The following is a 24,443-nucleotide window of genomic DNA, read 5'->3' as shown; positions in this document are numbered from 1 at the left end:
GTGAAGACTTGCGGGACCCCTTGAATCATCACCCGGAATCTTGCTGGGCCTGCAACTCCAAATTGGTAGTTCAAGGAGCGTAGCCTATGCCTGAGAGCAAGGAAACCTTTCCTAACATCCACCGTCTCTTTACTGTAGTCCTGTGAGATAAAGATTTTGTTGGTTTTCCAAAGAATATGATTGTTCTTGTGCATGAAGGCCAGGATCTGCTCAACATGTTGGTAGCGGAGAGGTTTGCATACAATTGGTCTTGGACCTTTTTGGTTTGGTGTAATTCTTGATGGGACCCTGTGGGCCCGAACAAACTCCAAAGGATTGCTGAAGGACAGGTTAGTTGCTTGTGTGAACCAGGATTCCAGGAAGGAGATGCATGAACCATCGGGATCCTCTGATCCCTCTGGAATTCCAAAAATACACAGGTTCCCTCTTCGATTTCTATCTTCAAGTTCAGCCAGTCTTTTTGTCAGAGAGTCCGTTGTGGTAGACAGATGTTTGAGGGATTTACAGACTTTAGTCTCTGTGTCTTCCAAATGGCTTATTCTGTTCTCCCTTTCGGATAGCCTGATATTGGTATCTCGGATGTCTTGTCTGATTGCAGAGATTTCCTCCTTTGTTGATTTTGCCAAATCATGAACCTCTTCCAGCTTGTTCAATATTGTGTCCATTGTCACGTTAATGTCCCGCTTGCCTTTAGTAGGTGAGTCAGGGTTCGGTGGGTCGGCCTTGAGTCTCTTGATGTTTTTAGCTTCTTTTTCTCCCATGTTGCAAGTATGTGATGGTCATATTACTTATGTAGTTTGTAGGCTACAGGCTGCAGGCTCTAAACTTTGCAGGCAGTAGGTCGCAGGAAGTAATCTTTCTTTCCTTACACGGATCTTGTAGAGGAGCTGGTAATCTGTACTCGCTGTGGCCTGTAGGTAGTTTGCCGCAGGGAAGATATTATATGGCACTAGTCTCTTAGTGGTGACTTGCTGGTAAAGTGATAGTAGGTAGTGAAACAGGAGTGTTAGGAACTTTCACTTTACACACCAGCGGCCATTTTAGGGTCAGGCAAGGCCGAGGTTAGACGTAGGCATCCCTAGGCGGCAGTCATATTGAAGTCGGTCAACATGAATAAAGATTATAAAGTAAAGTATATCATAATTTTCATCTGCATCACGCACAAACGCTGGGACCCAGGCAGTTGCAAGTTTGTCAGTTGTGTGACAGTCGACGGGCAGCAGAGGTCTGCTCAGAGCAGATTGCAGCTGTTTTGCTAGCCTGTTTCCTGCACTATTCATTAACTGCTGAGTTAATGATATAATCATTTAAAAGGTTCCCATACTGCCAACTACTGCCCGAATATGTTCATTTCACCAATAACGCTGATTTGCTGCTATTTGAGTAGTGTTGTATGCCAGGGAGCGATCGAGTTGCTGCTTAAAAAGCTAAATGACAGCTCTCACATCCATTACAGAGCTACTGAAATGCTAGTGAAACAACACACCAAGCACTGATCCCAGTGACACTATACTTCAACTCACAAGATAACATAACATAAGGATGTATGTTGGAAGTCCTCCGAGGTACTAATCTTCTCGCACTATATGGCAAAGTTGCAGCAAAAACGTAAATCTTTTTAAGTAAAACTAAAAACTAAGAATGATGCAAGTGCAATACATTCTGTTATATCCAGCAAATCTCAAGGTTCTACATCAAGGGGGATTGTATTTATTTGAGATACCAGGAAGTGCCTGGGAGTGGGTGGAGGAGGGGTAGATGTTTTTGTGTGACCAGATGGCATTGGGACTGGGGAGATAGGTTTTGCTGAGGCTGGTTTGCTTGTGCAACATAAAAAGGTTAGACAGCAGAGGAGAAGAAGACACTGTGTGGACTTGAAACGTTTTAAAAGAGGGCGCTGGCTCTTTCTCTTGCACTGGTTCCAGCGATGTTGGAGAGCAGGGAACCATTCAGTGGCAAGGCGCCCAGGGCAGTGCAGAATTGGCAGTTATTACTTATATGTGTACAGCAAAATAGACAACCATGTGCCTGGACACAGGCGTAGCTGTTAGTGGCACGGAAATAATACATTGGAGTACATAGCAGATGTACTTCACAGTGAGGCTAGAAGGGCCTGCAATGTATATTGAAGTATGCATGTTAAGTGTGACAGGTCCTTCGTGTTGGGAAGTATGGGGTAGGGGATCTGGGTGTTGGGGATGGTTGACTACAGTTAAGCTGAAGCAGAGGAGTTTTCTAAAGGTCAGGGTGGGATGCTACATAATGGACCATTTTACAATCAGGCACACACATACTCTGAGCTTAGGGTTCTCAACAGCCTAAACAATAAGGTTAAGAGAAGTGCTGTGCTACAATATGTTATAAATAAGGTTTCCAGTTTTCCATTTTTGCTGATTTTTACAGATAAACAGGAAACTAACTATTTTCTTGTCTGTGTATATTTTAAATATGGATAAAAACAGAAATTTGGTTGGTTTTTGAGTAATTCTAAATGATGTCAGTCATGACTGCAAGGACAACAGCTGTGCAGATTGACAAGTAAGGTAGTCAAAAAAAGAAAGAAAGTTTCTTACTGAGACTTAAACAGCTGTATATGTATACATGTTTTCATACCTGTATACTCATTTATCATTTAGGTGTAGTTGTGTCATTGAAATCGGCCAGGTGACCACGTATGAGTGTACATTACTTCGGTGAATAAGTGTGGAAATATACTAATTTGTGCTTCATTTTTTCACTGTTTCTAAAATAAATAGGGATACATACAGACAACATCAGCTAAAAATAAATACGGATAATTATAGACAGAAATGTCAAACAAATAAATACCGTAAAACCAGGAGCCCTAGTTATAAAATACAAACACTGGGAGTGGTCCTCTGGCAGAAAAACGCTCATTAGGCAGGCACCCAATGCCAATACCGTGGCTGTTTCGTTATAGTGGGGTGTGTCATTCCGCATTCACTAGAGAGACTAACTACTATACTACACTATACTGTATCACTACACACGACATTCATAATGGTGAGAACAGAGGTGCATAATGATGCTATGGGTAGATATATGGTAGTCTCAGCCAGATGGAGGGCTTTCCTTGGACCATTATTTACGTGTATGTCCCACCTAGCCTTATTCAGTGTACATTACAGCTCCTTACTGAACTTGCATTGGCAGCCCTGGAATGTTGCTAATGGGAGCAGATTTCAGTTCAATAATGGACTCCCAGGATAACACTAGAGAGCTGGCGATGCTATACAGCAGACTACGCTTCCTAGATTGACTGCTGCGTATCAATACAAGTTTACTTTCAACTCTGCATCTCATAGGTCCCAAACTAGTCCATACCATGTTTTTCTTTCAGCACTGGAGCTAACAAGAGTCACTGGGGCTACTATACTGCCCTGCCCAGGTGCCTATGAGACCACTCCATGGTTGAAATAATATTTTGAAGATCCCCTGAGTTGGCAGATTACCAATGGTGCCTCAATTCTCTGTGGCTGCCAGATGGGCATTTGTCGCACTGTGTCAGGGATGGTATAGTGAATTACTTGGATTGAAATCCCTCCAACCATATCAGCTTCATAGTGGCTAAAAACTACAATCAGAGGCAAGATAATCTCACTTAGAAACAGGGATAGGGGACCAGAACTCCCAAGGTAGCGATAACGCTTGATGCAGAGAAGGCCTTTGATAAAGTTGACTGGGCGTACCTGGAAGCGGTGTTGAATAGGTTTGGGCTAGAAAGAAACTATACAAAGATGGAAATGTCCCTATATTTCAGCCCTTCAGCTAAGGTCTGAGTGGGAGGCTCGTTCTCCTCATCCTTTCAGTTACAACAAGGAACCAGGCAGGGGTGTCCCCTCTCTCCCTCATTATTTTTACTGGCAATTGAACCGTTCTTATTCCACATAAGGAATAATGATCGTATCTCAGGTGTCCACTTTAATGATTATACAGTAAAAATCACTGCCTTTGCGGACGACGTTTTGGTCGTCTCGGAAAAGGCTGAAGAGGCCATCCCTGCTCTCATGTCCACTATTGAAAACTTCTCCTGTGTTTCAGGGTACAAATTGAACAAAGATAAAACTGAAGTAAAACTTCTAAACAACCTGGGCAATAAAGAGGTGTTGGGTGATTCGGGCCTGACTTGGCAGCCTAAATGCTTTAAATATCTGGGGCTGGATTTTGACAAAGACTTAATCTCTACCCTGCACATTAACGAAAATCTGACCTTCAAAAAAATCTCCAACCCACCTCATGGTGGGGTAGGGTTGAAACATTGAAAATGATGGTGACTCCATTAGTGAATTATCTTGCAAGCATGTTGCCGATGACTTTCTCCTCTGATTTCTTGAGTAAGATGGATAAGCTTTTTAATAACTTCCTTTGGCAGGGGAAGAAGCCCAGAATATCTCTGACTAAGCTGCAGCTATCTAAAGTGAAAGGCGGTCCGGGTCTCCCCAACTTCAGGAATTACCAGACAGCGTTTTTGTGCAAACAAGGAGCAAACTGGCTGACTGTGAATCCGGATTACACTCCGATATGGTTAGAAATAGAGAAAACACTCATCGACAGAGTGCCTTTACCTGCTCTGCTCACTATGGATCTCTCCCATCTGCCTCACTCTAGATACATTCTCCTTAACACTAGGCGTGCCCTACTGAGACTAGAACAGACACACAAATCTAACCTAAGAATCAATAGGTCTAATATAGTCTCCCTGTGGGGGAATCCCTTGCTTAAACTGGAAGGAAAATTGCTCCACTGGGAACCCTGGTCTAGAAAAGGCATAAACCTAGTAAGAGACCTCTATGAATGATCCCATCCATTGCCTTTCTCGACACTTCAGATCCTACACAATTTAACTCCTATGGATTTCTATGATTTCCTGAAATTGAAAGCTCTCCTTTCGGCGCACATTATTAAGTCCTATGACCCGTGGCTCACGCTTCAAGTACCACGTATTATGGAAGCAGGCCATTTTGTCTCAAAAGTATATAAACTCCTTCTACCTCTCCCTAGGAAATCGCACACACTAAATGAACATAAATGGGAAGTGGAAACCAACTCTACCAACCTCTCGTTCGACTGGGAAAGAATTTATAGTACAGCCTTCTCAAATAAAATGTCCCCTATCCTGTCTCAAACCTAATATATGTTACTCAATAGAACATACTGGACCCAAGAAAGGCTTTTTAAACAGCGCTTAAGAGATAACCCAACATGCTGGAATTGTAAATCAGCCACCGGAGATCTGGCCCACATGCTCTTTACTTGCCCATCCTTACAGTTATATTGGGGAAAAGTTTATGAATGTATAGAACACATTTTTAATTTCAAACCCCCTAGGGAATTTTCATAACTTCATCTTGGGCGTACTTGATCCGAATCTAGTTAACGATAATGACCGCCAGCTGCTGGATCTCTTGCTCAACCTAGCTTGCAAAGTCATACTATATAAATGGAAGAATGCTAAAGAGGTGTCCTTTAAAATTTGGCAAGAGTGGCTGGCTTTCCTAAGAGGAGCTGACAATCCGGCGTTACATTTCTCTCTATGGCGTATATCCCATACAAAACTCTGGAAATCCCTAGATGCCTCGTCACTCTCGTTTGATCCCCCGTGACCTCCTACTCTTATAGTACTGTCTGTATTGCCATGGGGACCCCACTATCCTGACTTTAACTGCACTATTTGTGTACAGGTCGCTTACAATAATTTGTAATAATTTGTGATAATTGGCAATACATGGGTCCATACACTGCCATACCCGCATTGGCTGTTTTTAATGTTGAAACTGAGTGCTACCAATAGGTGCTTGCGCATGGAAATTTGTATATCAGTCAATTTGTATGTCTTTTAGTCGGACCCTTTATTTTATTTTGTATTACTTTGTATTACTTTGTATTATACTGTAATATATTGTTTTGTATTATATTGTTTGCTTTCTTCACTTCTTCATTTATTCTCTCTTTCATGTATCTGCTATTTCTTGTGTGTATTTCTTTGCATATATTTTTCATTTCAATAAAAATTACGAATATTAAAAAAAAACAAAAAAAAGAAACAGGAATAGGGAGAAAAAATTTCTGAAATTCTCAATTTAATCATTAGAGGCTGAATTCGCCCTGAGTCTTCATGCAGAAAACCAGAGAAAACTTGAAGCTGCACAAACATTCTTTAAGGAAAGACTACATAACATGGCAAAAAAGGCTTCTTCACAGTACTGACTCTACGACATGGGGGCCAAAACAGGAAAATTATTGTTTTGGTTGGCCAACCACAACATGGAGTCTAGATTTATTGCTCAAATTCACAACCCTGATCTTGGTGTGGCTACGCTATCTGTTGACATTGTAGAAGCCTTTGCTGCATACAATAGAAAACTGATCCGTAAGTCACCCACTCCTATGGCAGAAACTGAGAACCCAATTAATACCCACTTCCCAGTACTAAAACCCCAGTGTTCTCACAGGGTGGATTTAGACCATCCAATATTGGAAGAAGACATTTTGAAAGCAATCGCTCAGATGCCCTCAGGAAAAAACACTGGTTCTAACAGCTTCCCCTAAACTGTTTATTGCCACTAATGTGGTAGAACTCCTGAGGGACATGTTTCAGGAATCTTTAGAGACTAGCACTTGGTCATATGACCTCTGTGGAGCTACCATTGTCGTAATTTCTAAGTCTGCTAAGCCTCCACCCTACTATTCCTCATATAGGCCTATACCATTAATTAATACAGAGATGAAGATCATGGCAACAGTCCTATGCTACCATACTTACAGAAGTTATAAGATCACCATTCAACCGCGACCAAAATGGCTTCAAACCACAGAGAGTGACCAGGTACATTATTAAGTGGATGTAAGAGATCCTGTCTAACCTGTCTAACCTGTCTAACCTCAGAAAGGTTGAAATGTCAATTTCTTTGGCTTTAGTTGACCTTGAAAAGGCATTTGATTTGATCTCCTGGCCATTTCTCCAGCAAGTGCACCTTTGGTCGCATCCAACAAATGTGTTACAACAGTGAGCCTGGTTTAGCGGATCTTAAACATTACTGGGCAAGCTAAATGATCCCCATTAACGACTGGCTGTACTGTACAAGAATTGGCCCGGCCATCCACCGGGAGTTAAGATATCTTAAGGAATGTGGTTTGTTATCACAGCTATATGGTTAGAGGCCTGAAGAATTCCTGCCAGCCATCACTAAAACACTCTTGGAGTGGCAGAAAAGAGCTTTAAAATAGATTGCTTGGGATAGAACACTAACTAAGGAAACACTGTTGCGGGCCGTTAATTTCATCCCCATTGTTACAAATTTGCAAGGGTTCTAGGATGCCATGAAGACCTTAGTAAGGAATTCGATCTACACATGTCCAAATTTTTTCGATTCCTACATCTCAGGCATGCATTAGATGGTTACAAAGATGTACTGAACCACATACCAGATTTTAACCTTTTGGAGTCCAAGCTCATGTTGGAAGCTATTCAAAAGAGGATATTACGGTTTATCTCTACTATCATAGAAAATATATCGCCTTCTTGCGGCCCTCAGAGACATGTGGGATAGGGACTTGGGTGGGATTGAGGGTGAAGAATGACTGATAGCCGAAATGGCTGCATGTGTGACTGCAATTTCGGCTAAGATGTGGCTTATCCAGTTTAAACATTTCCATCGGGTTTATTACAGGCCCATAATACTGTGTAAGAAGGGGTGGGGCATTACCCCCATAGGTTTAAGATGCAACATGACAGCAGGAATGTTTCTGCACATAATCTAGGATTACCCAGTCATCAAGGCATGGTAGACTCAAATTTTCCACACTTTCCAGAGAGTGATTGGTATTCCTTTATACTAAGCCCTAACAATACTATAGTGGGCATTCATCCTCATTGGAATGGTTTTGGGGGGACAAATTGCTGTTGAAAATGGAATACATGTGGCTAAAAGGGACATCACTACATACCAGAGCGTTCAACATGTTCCAAAGTGCTCTCTCTGAATGGGGCAGGAGTATTGACTTGTGTATGTTAGCAGAAGGGTCAATTTACAAAAAGCAGGTTTGCCCTGGAAAATAAACAAAAGCATGGAGTAAGTAGTTGGATTATTTTCAGTTCATCTTATCTACCAATTGATCCATAGGGCTGATAGCTCCATCTGGAGTGGACTTCTGAATGATGTACTTATGTGTCTTCCTTTTTTTTTTTTTTTATTAGAACCAGCAATAACAAAGGATAATACATATTCCGTAAAGTACAATACATTCAGTGTTTACATTTAAATTCAGTAAAACGTAATGCAATACATGCCGTAGCGATCATAAAGAAAAAGAAAAAAAAAGGAAGGCCAAAAAAAAAAAAAAAAAAAAAAAACGTTAACAGAGAATACAAAATAGGGATTCCAATTTAATTTAACCGATTCCACTAGGACATAAACCTTCTTTCCAGGTAGACATAGGGCGCCACAGTTCCTTGCCACGAAGTTTTGTTTTGATTCCCCTAGTCGCATATATTGCAGATTCAAAATTAAAGACAGCGAGAAGGCGAGCTAGCCACATTTGGAAGCTAGGGGGCAAACTATCCTTCCAACGCGCAGACAAAATTAATCTCAGTACAGCTGTACCTATAAATAATAATCTTTGTTCCGATTTACTTAGCTTTAGCGAGCTGTCATATCCCAAAACATATAAGGTATCAGACTCTGGAAGTTTATGATGAAAGACTTTCTCCCAAAATGAGGCAATCATATTTTTTAATAGAAGTAACACGGGGCAGCTGCTGAACAGGTGATTTAACGTTGCTGGACCTTGTGAACAGCGTGGGCATAAGTCGTTTTCCCTCTTGCCCCATGCAAAAAGTTTGGCAGGGGTAAAATATAAATCATAAATGGTTTTGTACAATTGTGCCCTTAAATTACTAGCCATAAATAAATTATTGCTCATTTCTAGTGTTTTATCTATATCAATATCGGGATTATTTAACTTTACCGCCCATTTGGTTTCTGTTTTCTCGATATCATCATTGACATTTATTAATAGAATATTGTATAATGTTCCTATCCTAGTTTTTGCAAGGTAGCATGCTTCTATTAGGTCGTTCTTCTGAAGATTGATTAGATCTTTTTTAGCTTTTAATTTTGCATGCAATTGAGCAAATTTGAGGAAATCCCCTTCCGGGAGACCAAATTTTATTTTTACATCTTGAAATGTAGTCTGTGGGCCATTTATCCAAACCTCATTAATAGTTCTTATGCCCAGGCTATACCATTTCTTGGCTGTATGTTCAAAATCAAGATCAGAGGTAATGGTCGATTGAAATAGGGGCGTATATCGGTTAATTTTACCGATCTGTATATGTTTAAGTATCTGATTCCAGATTAGCCAAACGCTTTTAATAATCTCACCCTTGATTTGCTTATAATGGGCATTTTCAGTTTTTCTTAATAGCATACCGTAAGCTTCCTACCCAAGCATTAGTTCATAAATTGTAGGAATGGTAGTGTTAATAGTATCGGTGGCAGAGGGTATTTCTAGAATCATTGGTTTTAGGTGTTTTAAAAAGGCTGCCCAATGGTACAAAATAATATTCGGTGCTGTAAGCCCCCCTCTGTTGAGCGGAATGGATAGATAAGGTAGAGATCGTCTAATCTTCCCATGTTGCCACACAAATTTAGAAGTGAGTTTATTAATTGAATTAATTATCTTAGAGTCTATAATTAAAGGGATAGAGCGAAAGAGGTACAGACATTTTGGTAATATATTCATCTTTAGATAGTTCACTCTGCCTATAATGGAAAGATGTAATCCGTTTACCCTATCCAGGTCTATTTTAATTTTGTGTACAAGAGGGTCAAAATTGTTTTTAGCTAAAGTCTTTATATCAGCGGAAAGAATCACACCGAGATATGACGCAGTTTTTGCTCTTCTCGTATCTAAGCATATAGTGTTGTCGGTGCACAGTACAATGGTCTTTCCCCTATTCAGAGAATAACCCGAATATTTACCATATTGGAGAGAGTGCAGTTCGATTTCATGTAGCGCTTCGATCGGGTGGGATGTTAATACCGCGATGTCATCAGCATATGCCAGAACTTTGGTTTCATACTGGTTACATAAGATCGGCCTTATATTATTATTTTCTATTAATTTTAAGATAAGGGGATTAATATAAAGGGCGAAAAGTAAAGGAGAGCAAGGACAGCCTTGTCTTGTGCCTCTTGTTATATTAATGAAACCTGATTCCAAGCCTAATATTGAGACTTTTGCTTTGGGTTGATGATACATAGATTTTATAGATTTAAGAAATTTGGGGCCGAAATTAAGACGCGCCATAGCGACCCATAAAAAGCTCCACGAGACACGGTCAAAGGCTTTCTCAGCATCAAGCAGGATCATAGACATCTGATATCCCGTGACCGACATGGCATCGAATAAAGCGATAGTACGGCGAATATGATCAGTTGTCCCCTTACCCGGAACAAAGCCATGTTGCCACGGAGAGACCAGATGTCCAATGACCCTGCTGAGTCTGAGAGCCATCACTTTGGCGTATAAATTGGAGTCCGAATTTATCAATGAGATAGGTCGATAAGAGGTCAACTGTTCGGGTGATTTTCCCTTTTTAGGAAATACTATAATGCTAGCCTCATCCTAAGAAGGTGGGGGAATGCCATTGTACTGTACACCGAGAAATAGATCCAATAATAAGGGGCTTAGTAGGGAGCTAAGAATTTTGTAGATTTCAATTGGCAATTTATCCGGGCCTGCTGCTTTGCCCGAAGATAAAAGTAAGAGAGCTTCTACAACTTCACCAAGTTTAATCTCCGCCTCAAGTACTTCTCTCATCCCATCATCTAGCAGGTTAATGGCTGCCGTATTGTTAAGAAAGCGAGACAAAAACATATCGATGTCTTTTTCAGAATTATTCCCTTCCTCGGAGTATAAATTTTGATAGTACTGTTGAAATTGGGTAATAATATCTATAGGCTGAACGTATGTGCGTCCGCCATCTACAATAGAAGTAATGTTATTATAAACATTTTTTTTACGCGTACGCAAAGCCAGTTGTTTACCTATTTTTTCCCCTGTCTCGTAGACCTTCTTTCTATAAGCTCTATAAGTTTGAGCAGCTTTTTGACTTAGCTCAGTATTAAGCTCGGCTTTTAAAACCGCAACCCGAAGCCATTGATTATTAGAATCTTTGTTCTGTTCTATCAAACAGGTGTGCTCTAATTCAGCTTTCGTTAGATCCATTAACTTTATTTCATAACATTTTCTAGCTTGGATTCGTGCTGCATATTGAAAACTAGAAATCTCTCCTCTTAAAGCAGATTTATATGAATCCCAGACTATATTTCTGAACGCACTAAAGCGATTTATATTGAAAAACTCCTCAGTCCAATTTTTAATATGTAAAATTATAAATTAAGTATTAGAAAGTAGTTTCCGGTCAAATGACCAAGACCTCTGTTGAGTAGAAAGAGGAATAAATGTAATTGCATAGATTAATGCGTTGTGGTCTGAGATTATTCTTGGAATTTTTTTAATAGTTGAGAGTGGGACGAGTTCTGCGGTTGCAAATATGTAATCAATTCGAACCTGCTTTTGATGCGTATGAGAGAAGTAGGTAAAACCTTGATCGTGTGGGTTGTTGTGTAGCCACATATCTATTAATCCAAGATTATTGATAAGTCTACTAAGGGTTTTGTAAACTCTGGGTTTACGTCCTTTGTATTTTATTTTAGAGGGAATATTAGATACAGGTGGTATTGATGAAATATTAAAATCTCCACATAGGATTAACGGGCCCTGCCATGTAGGCAGCTCGATCTCTAGTTCTTCAAAAATTGTGGAATCGTCTAGATTTGAGCCATAAACTGTACAGATGTTAATACCACAGGCAAGTTTTGAAATGGCCCATCTGCCATGGGGATCTGATAGATGTCGTACACTTAGTCCCAGGTTTTTTTTCCCGAGTATTGCAACCCCCCTTATATTCGAGGTATGCGTAGAGACAGCCAATATGTTGTACCCGTTAATATTTAACCAAGCTTTTTTATCCCATGGCAGATGGGTTTCTTGGAGACAAAGTATATCTACTGGAGTTAATTTGAGCAATTCAGCCATTCGTCTTCGTTTGTCTCCTGTTAATAAACCACCAACATTCCAAGTCTGAACATTTAACCTACCCATTATTAATAGAAAATGATTGTAGCAGTGCCTCAAGCAAATACATCTTTATTATAAAATAATGTTCTAATTCTGTCACTGTACTGTTTAATCTCTTTTTATGTATTTCCTCTGATAAGAAAACTGGTTCATTTTTTCCTTTTTTAGTTTTCACCTCCCTAGGTGACCCACCCGTGCCCCCCCCGGCAAACCAACCCCCCTTCCCCTTGAGCCCCCCGCCCCATTCAGTGGGCAATCAGACTCAACCAGAGTCTGAGTGATGTGATCACAACATTGTGTTGGAGCAGCCGCTTCAAAAAAACATTAGATAAGAAGGAAATGGGTAAGAAAAAGATTAATAAGAGGAGAATCAAAAATAAACAGGGACAATTAATCAGTAACAGTGCAATATATGACGTGAGATACCCCCATAATGATACAAATATTTAACAGAGATGACGCATCATCTAAACATGTATAGGAGTGTATAAGGCATTAATTAAACAAAGTAGTTTTTCAATTTAATTCACATCCTAATAAACAAATTAAGGAATCTGATCTAAGTACGCCTTTGCTTTGATCTCTGAAAGAAAAAATTTAGTAAGGCCGCCATGTACAACTTTTAGCTTTGCGGGGTTATTAAGATATGCTTGTGCACTGTTGTCTTGAAAAGATTTGATCAGAGAACGAAGCTGCCAACGTCTTTCCACCGTTACATGGCAGAAATCTGGTCTTGAGAAATATGCAAAGTCATTATATTGCACTTTATGATCTGGCCTAGCTTTCTCGGCTACAGTCTGTCTTACTAAGAAGTTTCCAAAATAAACCAAAATGGCTCTAGGATATATGCCAGGTTTTGTTGGAATATTAAATGGCATCAGGTGGGCCCGTTGGACCTCTACATTCAGGTTCCAGTCTTTAAGTGCAGGGATAAAATCTTCTAATAGTTTAACCACGAATGCTTGGGTATCAGCCCCTTCAAGTTTCTCCGGGACACCTAAAATACGAAGATTGTTCCGACGTTGCCGGTTTTCAAATTCCTCTAGCTTCCATTTGATATCTACTAATTCAGCATCTTGAAGTTTGATGCGCTCGGCATTCAACGTAGTTTCTTTTTCATTGGACATAACTCTAGCCTCCATCTCGGTGACTCTTTCACCTATCAGGTTACAGGATTTGGAGAGTTTTCTGACTACTCCTTGCATTTTTTGAAGTGCAGCTCTGGATTTTTTACTATCTTGTGCAGTCTCTTCTCTGTGAGCCGCTATAGCTTGTAGGATAGTCTCTACGGCTGAATGAGAAAGCCCTGAGATTGCTTGGGTATTTGATGTTGTTGCTAGCTGCGGAGGCGGGTTAGGAGTTGTCTGTATATCCTTAGCGCCCTTTTCCTGTATTCTGGTAGTGGTTTTAGATCTGGCTCTAATCGTGTTAATGTTAGAATCTTGCTCATCTGTACTTTCGTCATATGAGCTGAACTGCAGTTCAGAATCTTCAAGACCCTCCAGCGAGTCAGTTTCGTCTGACCACTCCGCCAGTACATTTAAGCCATTTTCATCAGAGAATGAATAAAACTCACTAGATTCTTTCTCCTTCTCCTTCTCCTTCTCCTCAAGAGCCTGATTTTTTAATATGCCTCCCCCTGCAATTATTTGAGTTGGTGCGTGGCCCCCCTCTAACAAATCTGAATCTGCAGAGACAACTGTTTGTTGTATAGGGGGTGTAGCTATATTTGAAAACTCAGTAAGAGTGGTTGAGAGTCTGCTAGGGGTCAATTGACTAGATTGAGCCATCCCTGGTGAAGTTGAGTCTAGTTGCACCCCCAAAATGTTTCCCCCTACTCCAGAAAAAGACATAGTTTGTCGTACAGGCTCCGAAACATGGCTTGCGCTAGTCGGGACCTCAGAAATATGTAGGACAGGGGTCTGAATAGATTCATTGACATTACTTACAGTTTCGATGTTTGATGTAGAATGTTGTAGCTCAGGAGCAGGACAAGTTTCTGTAGTTTCTGTAGTTAACTGTCCTGATTCTACATCAGTGTTATTAGTGGTAGTGGGAGACAAAGCGGGGATCTCATTCACTGAGATTTGTTTGTTGGAGCCACTGAGAAGTCCTTTCTTGAGAAATAAATCAAGAACTGTGCCCCCAGTTGAGTTTAGTTTCCTGCGTGCCGCGTGAAGCTCCTGCCTTGCTGTAGAATCCAATAGAGCCTGTTGACTTCGGGTCTTAGTTTTATCCATGTTAGACAGTAAACGTGTTCTTTCACTTCTGTCAGGTTCCTCTAGTTGTTCGTGCTGTTCATGCTGTTGCCGCTCGGCCTCTTTGCGTAAAATCCTAGCAGCCTTGGCGACCCTCGCTCTGGTTGCTGCAGCTGACGCAGAAGACTTTGCTGGCATTTTTTTAGATGAACGTGGGTCAAAAACGGGTGTTTCCTTCTCACTCTGTGCTTCGACGAATTGTACTAAAAAAAGCCTTCCAGATTCAGCTTTTTCCGTTCCGCTGTTACCGTGAGCAGAGGGACCTGATGCTACAATGTTGCCGCGGTATCTGAAACAATGTTGCTGCGCGGAGCTCAAACTTGATCCCTGAACCGGAACCCCATCCTGCTGCTCCGCGCTCGAAGAACACACTACAGCTGTGACAGGGAGAGTCAGCGAGAGCGGTCGCGGTGCTGCAGCAGAGCCGAGTGAAGCCTCCGGCACTGAGGGAGACAAGAGCCGCTCAGGGTGAACGTAAACTTCAAACGTGAGCATAAGGTTTTTTCTTTCCCCACAAAACCAGACACTTCAGCAACCGATGATTTAGAAAAGCTAGCCCGTATTAAGCAGAACGAATAGCTTCAGTCCAGAGAGTCCATTAATCAATCCATGAATCCATGAATCCTTCAGAATGCCGGTTTACAAGCGGAGTGAAGCGGAGCTCAGACACGGTGCTGCTTACACGGTCTAAGGACAGACCGCCATCTTGCCGTACTTATGTGTCTTCCTGTGTGTTGATCTACTTCAAATTTCTCACTCATATAAATGATTTGTTAGCGGGGACCCAATGTGCTGCGTGTTGTGGTGTTTTTCTTTTCTTGTTTCATAAAATGTAAAAAGTAAGGAAAAGAAGTAGAAAAAAATGTAAACTTTTAGTGGTTGTTTCATTAAATGTTTCTACCCAATGTAGAGCCAAGAGCTACCACTGGAAAAGACAGGTCTTCAGCTACTTGCACAATTCAAGAAGTGAGGAGGGAGCTCAGATGTGTAGCAGCAGATCATTCCACATCGAAGGAGCTATGTAGGAGAAGGCTTGAACACAATATCAGTTCTCAGTATGCATGGGATGTGTGGGAGTAGGAGTCTAGCCGAGCAGGGGTATCTCAAAGGTTTGTGAAAGCAGATGCGATTATTGAGATATGCTGGGACAGTTGTGTACTGCCTTGAAAGTATGGGTGAAGACTTTGAAGTGTGCTTATTTGTGTATGGATAATCATTATAGCTTTATGAGGAGAGGTGTGATGTGTTTGTGATGTGAGAGGTTGAGAGTGACTCTGGCCGCTGAGTTCTAAATGGTGTCCTTATGAGTTGCTTACAGATCATCACGTAGAGGGTGTTTCGTAGTCCAGCTTACTTGTGACAAGGGCATGAATAACGGTTTTCCAGGTGTTTATTTGTAGCCATTTAAAGACCTTTTTCAGTATCTTCAGGGTGTGGCAGCATAAGGCAATGACAGTGTTGACTTGGAGGATCATGCTGAGTTTGTAGTCGATATCAAGGTTCCTGGTGTTGGTCCTAGCTCTGTCAGCCACCAGGTGGATTCCCTCAGAGATGGGTTCTGGCTGAAGATTATGTTCTACACTCATCAAAACCTTGGCCTAGCTGCAGTGAGTCACATATGTGTCAGTTGTAATTATCATTTTATGAAAAAGTGTGTGAAGGAGGTTCACAACTGTAAAATATTGACAGTGCCAAAGGAAAAGAAACGTGCTGTGCTTACAGGTGGAGAGAGAGAGAATGGATGAGTGTGCAGTAAAGGGGGTTGGCAGCGTAAGAACGTAAACATAGGACTGATTGAAAAAACATTGATGAAGTTGAATGAGATATGCAGATGAGAGATTTCAGAAAAATGTAGCGAGAAAAAGAGCATAAGGGGCTAACCATGACAGACAGCAAAGGAAAGTTATTAAAAAGAACGAATGTGAGTGATTAAGGCCCTCTGAAGAGCTATACACCTTCCACCGACCTTAGTAATATTTAATTCACGATCTACTATTTTCAGAATTGAAACATTCTCAATCGTAATTATTCAGAACAACACAATCATTGTTTTACTAATTTATCAGATACGGCTAACAAGCATTGACAATGCCAATTGGTGTATGTTTACTGTTGTCTGATACTTCTGGATACAACAAACGAGAACTTACCAATATGCACCCAAATACTGGGCATTTACAAGTGATAAAGTGTGACTTAAACTATTACACATTTAACAGTAGAATGTCGCTCATTCCCACAAGGGCTGGATTGAGAACCGAAATCGGCCCTGGCAAACTGCTCAGCCGGCCCGCCCTCCAGGGGGCAGGGAGTGCGGCTGAGCTGTTAGCTAGGGATGGTTTCGGCTGATTTTGTTACAGGGGTCCGATATTACCGGCCCCCGGTAACAAAAACAGCCCCCTAGGGGCCGAAAAGCGGCCCCCACCCTGGCAGCCCACCAGGGAAACGCCTGGTGCCCGCTATGGCCAGTCCGGCCCTGATTCCCACACAGAAACCATAGAAATGTCACACATAAGCAATCTGAAAACTTAGCAGCTAAGTGTATATTGCTGCCTGAGAAAAAGGAATTCACTAACCATTTCTAGAAGTAAGCCTGGACACCTGCGATGGGTGCTGCTACCCAGGCTTACATCTAGAGTGCAACACCAAATGTTGCAGCATCTGGGTGCAGTGTTATGACTTTTTCCAGTAATTTAGCTGGTTAGGTGCTGTTCGTAGGTGTGCTTGAATCAGAATAAGCTACTGTTTTACCCTAAAATGGGCTTTTCAATGTATTTTGTAAATTTCTACCAATCAAGAGTAGACAATATTTCTTAGGACTTCTTAGGACTTTGCGCTAATGGCTAGGATAGCTCTAGCTAATAATGAAGAAGTTACCCTTTCTAGCTCTTTTTTGATAATTCATATATATGGTAGCTAGGTAATTATTGGTAAAGATAGGGTGTTTTGTAACCTTGCGTGACTCGCCTCGAGCAATAGCATTTGCGGAGCTCTTCTAGAGCACTCCATTGTGGCTTCCTTAACTGCCAGTTTTTCTGGTCAACAGAGAAGGCTGGTCGAAAGCAGGTGGTGGGCTTTTCCTTTGATTAGTAACATTTTTAGTCTGTATTTTTATGTTGGAAATAGCCGCCTGATTTAATTGAGTAAGACACCGATCTGAAGCCCTGGTTGGAAAGTCGACCGAGATCTTCTGCGTCAAAACTAATAATAATATGTATCTTATAGAGTGCACAGCTACCCCCACCGGAGTGTCCCGGCGCTACGCGGAAAAAGATGGAGAAAGTGAATCAGCAGCGAGGGGCCCGCAAGAGTCTAAGGGAGACTGAAGAGCCATGTTTTCAGTAACTTGCGAAAGCAAGGCTCCGATGAGGCCTTCCTGATTTGTAGGGGAAGGGAATTCCAGAGGATGGCTACTTTGACTGAGAATGAGTGTCCGCCCAGTCTGGCCTTAGCAAAACGAGGGGTGACAAGAAGTTTTTGATGATTTGAACTTAGATTTCTTGTTTGGTGTGATTTTTGAATTCTATTCCTTAGGTAATGGAGGCCAATGCCATTTATTGCTCTGTAAGCAAGGGTGAGTGCCTTGAATTCTGTTTGTTTTCCTACTGGTAACCAATGAAGGCTGCACAGAGGAGGTGAGATGTGATGTCGTAGGGGGATATTTCTTATAAGCCTTGCAGCTGCGTTCTGTATTGTTTTCAGCTTTCTGAACAGATAGACTGGTAGGCCCAAATATAGACTATTAGCATAGTCTAGTTGGGATATCACTAGTGCGTGAACAATAGGTTTTCTGCACTCCATAGGTAGACGGTGGAGGGATTTACCCAGTGCCTTTAGTTTCTAGAAAGATGTAGAGGAAACATGTCCTATCTGGGTTTTGCAGGACAATGTATTGTCGATTTTAAATCCCAGATTCCTGGCTGATGAGACAGGGCAAGGGGGTGGATTGAGCACTGAAGGCCACCAAAGGTCAGTTCAAGGGGGTGAAGGTTGATTAAAAAACAATACTTTAGTTTTATCGGCATTAAGCCGCAAGCAGTTGGTAGTCAGAGATATTTGTCAGACAATGCTGAAATTTGGTGAAAGCTGCCTCTTAATGGTCTTTAAAAGAGAACATCAGCTGTATGTCATCAGCATATGAAATGACACTGACGTCGTATTGCTCAATAAGTGGGGCCAGGGGGGCAAGGTAAATGTTAAAAAGGGTGGGGCTGAGAGCCGAACCCTGGGGGACTCCGCCGATCAGAGGGCAGGGTGATGAGACATACGGTTGCAGCCTTATTCTTTGGACTCGTCCCTCAAGGAAGGAGTGAAACCAAGCTAACCCTGTCCCCGAAATCCCTAGTTACCCGAGTCTAAACAATATTTCCCGTATTTCTCCTGGCTCCTATACATTTCTGAGCATTTTGAGGGATTGAGTATACACCTTCCCCTTTCCTTTTACAGGATTCTCATCCTTTTTGCATTTCACATGCCTTGGTGTTAACTTTTGGGCCATACCAGCTTGCATCGACACTGTGGCTGTTGGGTGATGTGACTACATGACAACGTATTCTTTCCTTCCTGCTCTCCATACTGTCAGTTCCTGTAACCTTCACCGCCAATCTGAATGTATGTTTTCTCCTTCCTTACCCTCTCCTTTGTTCCTAATAGAAAGTAAGCTACGTCTTCATACCAGACAACAGCCGGGATTATTACATGGCGAGGGCAGCTCTTACTCGCAGGCCTGTGGATCGCGGTGATGAGAACGGTACACTGTGAGTATGCCTGGCTCCTGAAGGATGTGCCTTATTTTTCAGTGGTGTCCATTCTGAAAAAATATGTATTTTAATTGCGTGAGCCAGCGTAGTCGTTGATGTGTCGCACACAGCGAAGCTGATAACTTTAGCAAAACTGAAGCCTTCTGCCAGCCAGGGGCGGATTGGCAAGGCGGGCATTCGGGCATGGGCCGAAGGGCCGGTGTCTCAGTGCCCTCTGTGGGCCGTTTTTTTCTCCCCTGTCCCAGTCCACAGAGAGTAGACTAGGAAAGGGGAGAAAAAAAAACGGCCCACAGAGGGCACGGAGACAGACAGAGAAATGAAAGCAGCCTGGCTGTGCGGCCGACAGCGATTGTCAGCTGTGGCCTCTCCTTCACCCCTGCCCTGCCAAGCAATCAAGTTGAGGCTGGGCTGGGGAGGGGTGATTGTTTGCAAGAATCGGCCTCCCTGGGGGCCAGGTGCTTCTCAGGCCTTTGAGCCATTTGCACCTCGGCCCCCCTGGGGCCCATGCAGCCCAGAAACGGTGTTAGTCTTAACATCTCGCCCACAGCCCTTCACATTCAGGGCATAGTGGGTGAGGAAGAATGGGTCTTGCTGTGGGGGCCAGGTGATGTATGGAATTTTTTAATGTTATTTATTTATTTATGCAATTTTATATAGCGCGGATTTTACCCGAAGGTGTCAGAGCACTTCACACTAGGAACAGCAATAATACATGAGGAGAAAAATTACAAGTGGACAAATTAAAAAAGCAAACGTTAAGTTACATGAATCAAACGTGACAATAGTGAGCAACCAAAATACATGAGGTAGCAATTGGTACATTACAGGAGGAAAAAGTGATATGTGTGCAAGTTACAAAAGCGTACAAAGTACAGGTAGATGTATAATACTCCAATAAATAGAGGACACTCAAACACAAGAACAAACGTTACGTAGGCAATGGTGGCACTTGTGCAAGTATCAAAAGCAAACAAAAGTGAGAGGTAGCATACCGTGTGATACCAGAGAAAAGTGACGTGTGCAATTTACAAAAGGGTACCATACACAGGTACAAGGGTAATACTACAGTAAATGGTAAACACTTAAACTGCCAGAACACACTGGGAAGGCACTTCCCATGCTCCAGCTTCACCTCAGCCTCCCCCTGGCTACCTTGGATGACCCAGAAAGCTGTTTTGTGCTCCCCTGCCAGGACATTTTCCTGAGGCCTGGAGGGCTGATTAATTTACTAATTGCAGTGGCCTTACCTCTGTTCATGTGCTCCTGAGCTGAAGGTCTGGGGAGGGGTAAGTAGGTTAGTAATGCAGGGGCTTTGCTGCTTTTCAGGTGCTCCTGTGCTGGAGGGCTGGAAGAATTTTGTGACAGAAAGGGTCCTTGCTATTTTTTTTAGTTGCTCAGCATGTAGGCCATTGTCACCTTGGCCCTGTGTCCTTTGCAAGAACAGTATCCTCCCACTTTCATTCCTTGTCTGTGCAAATGGTGCTTCATGAAAGGGCATGCCCCTTGAATGTGGGCCACGCCCCTTAAATATGGGCCACGCCTCTTGAATGTGGGCCACTTTTTTCGTCAGTGCCCGGGCCGAATTGTGATCCCAATCCGACCCTGCTGCCAGCCACGTTATCCAGCAACAAGGTATTTAGAAAGAAGAAAACAACGCAATGCGCTTATTGAAAACCCCCATGAAAGCCAGAGAACACCCGGCTGCTCTCGTGCTTTGCAAGTTGAGCAGGAAGCAAACATAAACGTGTTATAGGTGCCTGCATGATGTCGCTGCAAATAAATATTGTTCGTTCGTACTGATCCTGACACCTGCAGTATTGTAATATTTCATGAGTTTTTCATAAGAACTGTCTGCAAAGCAAATGGCTTTTCGACAGATTTTGAAATATTGTGCTGTGAAATGCATTGTTTGGCACATTTTTTAAAGGAGTTCTTTCTTGGTGGCTCACTCTCTTCTAATGCTGGATGTTTGTGTGACAAGAAGATTTCGGTTAACTGAGCCTAAGTTTCAATATGGGACACTATGGCTCAAGATTGGACCTGTTTATAGCTATGAAAATTGGGATCAATAGGTTGTAAAGAGCTCTAGTCTTAGGTGATAGCCGACTGGCTTGCTGACAGTGCTTAGGTTGGAGTGCATTTGGGAGGATTTCAGAAACTCCTAGTGCAAAGTTTAGAACTTTTTCTAAAGTAGCAAAGAAGTATGGAGTGCGACCAACCAGAAGACTATGAAAGTAGTGGAGTCTGCTAAGTATAGGTGAGGATACCGTTGTCTTGACTGTGATGAATAAAAAGTAAAGGCAGATTTTTCAAATATTAAATCATTGAAATCTAGCTCCTGTAGGAATGTTTTAATACTCCTATAAAGATTGAAGTTCCTCTCACGTTTGTGGTTGCGGGTGCTGAAGTTATGATATCTAGGGAAGTAGATAAGGTGGTAGGGAGAAGAAGGTATGGAAGCGACAGGTGACTAGATTGTGTAAATTTTTGGGACAGTTAAGCATAAGTTATCTGATAACCAGCCAGGGATGAATAGGTGGGAGGTAGTTGGACACCTGTGCCTGTAGGTGGAGAGTGAATACAAGGAAGGAGAGAAAGGATGAAGTATCATCTAATAAGATGATATGACTACCCGGTACATAGAGAAAAGAGGAGGCAACTCTTGTGGGGTACGTACCGAAAGAGATGAGGATGCGCACCAAGAGACCAAGCCAGAATGATCAGAGATGGGATGAAGACCAGTTGAATGACAAGTCTGTAATATCAAGATTGTATAGGGCAGGTTGCGGAGTTTGGTCTTCGACAGGATGAAACGCACAGAGAGATCAAGAAGTATGAGAACAAACTAGCGGGTATGGGCAGAGGTCCTGGAGATGGACCCATAGGAATGGAAAGTGTATGTGAGATGCATCATACGGAAACCAGGATCAAGAGGGTCAAGCAGTTTATAAGTAGTGAGGAGGGTACTGAGTAGATTAAACACCAGTTTTTCCAGAATTTTGAAGACAAATGGGAGTAGAAAGATAGAATAGTAGTTAGCAGTGGCTGAAGGGTCTGCAATGGCACTTTGTTAATAGGGATATAACTAAAGAGTGATTAAACTGAGATGTTGTGGCAGACCAGACTAGAGCCATGGATATAATGACTCTCTTTGGCGTTTTGACCCAGCACCTACCTGCTACTTGGCTCCTTGAAACCGCCCTGCGTGCCTGCCCAGTGAGGAGATCGCCAGCGCCTCACCGGACCCGCTTCGCGGGTCCCACAGCGCCTATCACCAGCAGAAGCTGCTTGCAGTTGGGAGCTCCTCGGAGAGGAGTGCGGGGTAGGGAAGAGCGTCGGCGGGGCTGCGAGCACAGGCAGGGACTCCAGTGTCCAGGAGTCCCTGCGCGCCCAATTTGCCACACCTGGGCTGCTCTCCCCGCTGGCCACGCCCCCCGCCAATCGAACTGAAAAACGGACCCTGCCAGCTGCCTTTTGGGACTCTCTTTGGCGTTTTGACCCAGCACCTACCTGCTACTTGGCTCCTTGAAACCGCCCTGCGTGCCTGCCCAGTGAGGAGATCGCCAGCGCCTCGCCGGACCCGCTTCGCGGGTCCCACAGCGCCTATCACCAGCAGTAGCTGCTTGCAGTTGGGAGCTCCTCGGAGAGGAGTGCGGGGTAGGTAAGAGCGTCGGCGGGGCTGCGAGCACAGGCAGGGACTCCAGTGTCCAGGAGTCCCTGCGCGCCCAATTTGCCACACCTGGGCTGCTCTCCCCGCTGGCCGCGCCCCCGCCAATCGAACTGAAAAACGGACCCTGCCAGCTGCCTTTTGGGACTCTCTTTGGCGTTTTGACCCAGCACCTACCTGCTACTTGGCTCCTTGAAACCGCCCTGGTGCCTGCCCAGTGAGGAGATCGCCAGCGCCTCGCCGGACCCGCTTCGCGGGTCCCGCAGCGCCTATCACCAGCAGAAGCTGCTTGCAGTTGGGAGCTCCACGGAGAGGAGTGCGGGGTAGGTAAGAGCGTCGGCGGGGCTGCGAGCACAGGCAGGGACTTCAGTGTCCAGGAGTCCCTGCGCGCCCAATTTGCCACACCTGGGCTGCTCTCCCCGCTGGCCACGCCCCCCGCCTATCAGCATATGAGACTGTTGTATCCTTGCTTATAGGTGACCAGTGCTACCGCTTCCCGGGAGCGAGCGGGAGCACGCCGGGAGAAGCCCGGGACAAGGGCGGGACCGTCTGTGGCCGTCCGGGGACGCCCGAGGACGGGACGGGCCACCCCCTTAACACTTACAACTGAGGCTCGAAGGTAGGATTCCAACACTATGGCATCAATCTGTGATAATTCTAGTATTGTGGGGACCAGCAAAAGAACACTAGACAATTACTTCACTAGGGCCACCGTGGACTTGGACAAAGATGACTCACTATTTGAGCGTAGGATTGAACGTCGCCGCTCTATTGAGTCCTTGAAAAATAGACCACTGATTGATCTGGCATCTACACCTATCCTGTCGGACACTACCACTGACACCCTGAATGAAGATCCATTGTCCCTGGACAAATTCCCCCTACTCCTTAGAAGTACTCCACCGCCCACTGGCCTTCTATTTATTGTTTCTCCATCCAATGTTTTGCCTTCATGTGTTCCCAGTCCAGGTCCAAATGTAGATAATGCATCTTGTCTTCCTTCTAGGGAGTTGCCTAAAAGGCTGGGCAGGCTAACTAATGCGTCCAAAGCTCTCGGACCGCCTCCAACTAAAAAGAGGAGGGGGTTAGGTGCTCCCCAAAGGGGCAAGCTTAGCCATTCCGAGTTTGGCAAGTCATAAAAAATTAAGACTACTGGCGCAACTGTAATTAAGGCCCCAGTACCAACTGATTTAGTGTCTATTGCAGTACCAACCCTAGACCCATATGTTACACTGCCTGATAATAATAAAGGGAGCGGAATTGGGGTTGCTTCCGTTCCATGCCAAGAAATTTCTCCCTCTACTGATATTGAGCAGAACACTGTTGAGCAGCTGCTTAGGTCCTTTATGCTTCCCATACTGGATATTTTAAAGAGGGTGGAGCACCGACTAGGTAATCTGGAGGCATTGTTTGCTGACAAAGATAGGACAAGCCTTCCTATGACCACTATAAGGTCTACTATCTTGTCGACAACTCTACCACAGATTCCAATCGTCCCTGCTCCTATCCTGGCTGCTCCAAACGGCTCTAATAGTGGCAATAACGGAGCTACTAAACCCTCTGACAGCAATATATCGAGATCTGTAGATC

General features: G+C 43.3%; 1 protein-coding gene across 1 annotated transcript in view; it reads left to right on the top strand.

Annotated features, from left to right (window-relative positions):
* The window catches only part of LOC144769964 (uncharacterized), a 321,126-nt gene that overhangs the window by 253,900 nt on the left and 42,783 nt on the right, over positions 1–24,443 (top strand). Inside the window, exon 6 of the mRNA XM_078654161.1 lies at positions 19,080–19,183. Within this exon, the coding sequence (XP_078510287.1) occupies positions 19,080–19,183 (104 nt within the window). The remainder of the gene's footprint in view (positions 1–19,079; positions 19,184–24,443) is intronic.

The sequence above is a fragment of the Lissotriton helveticus genome, chromosome 7, assembly GCF_964261635.1.
Source record: "Lissotriton helveticus chromosome 7, aLisHel1.1, whole genome shotgun sequence".
Classification (NCBI taxonomy): domain Eukaryota; kingdom Metazoa; phylum Chordata; class Amphibia; order Caudata; family Salamandridae; genus Lissotriton; species Lissotriton helveticus.
Note: the sequence above shows the minus strand (reverse complement) of the source record. Positions and strands in the feature narration are given on the sequence as shown.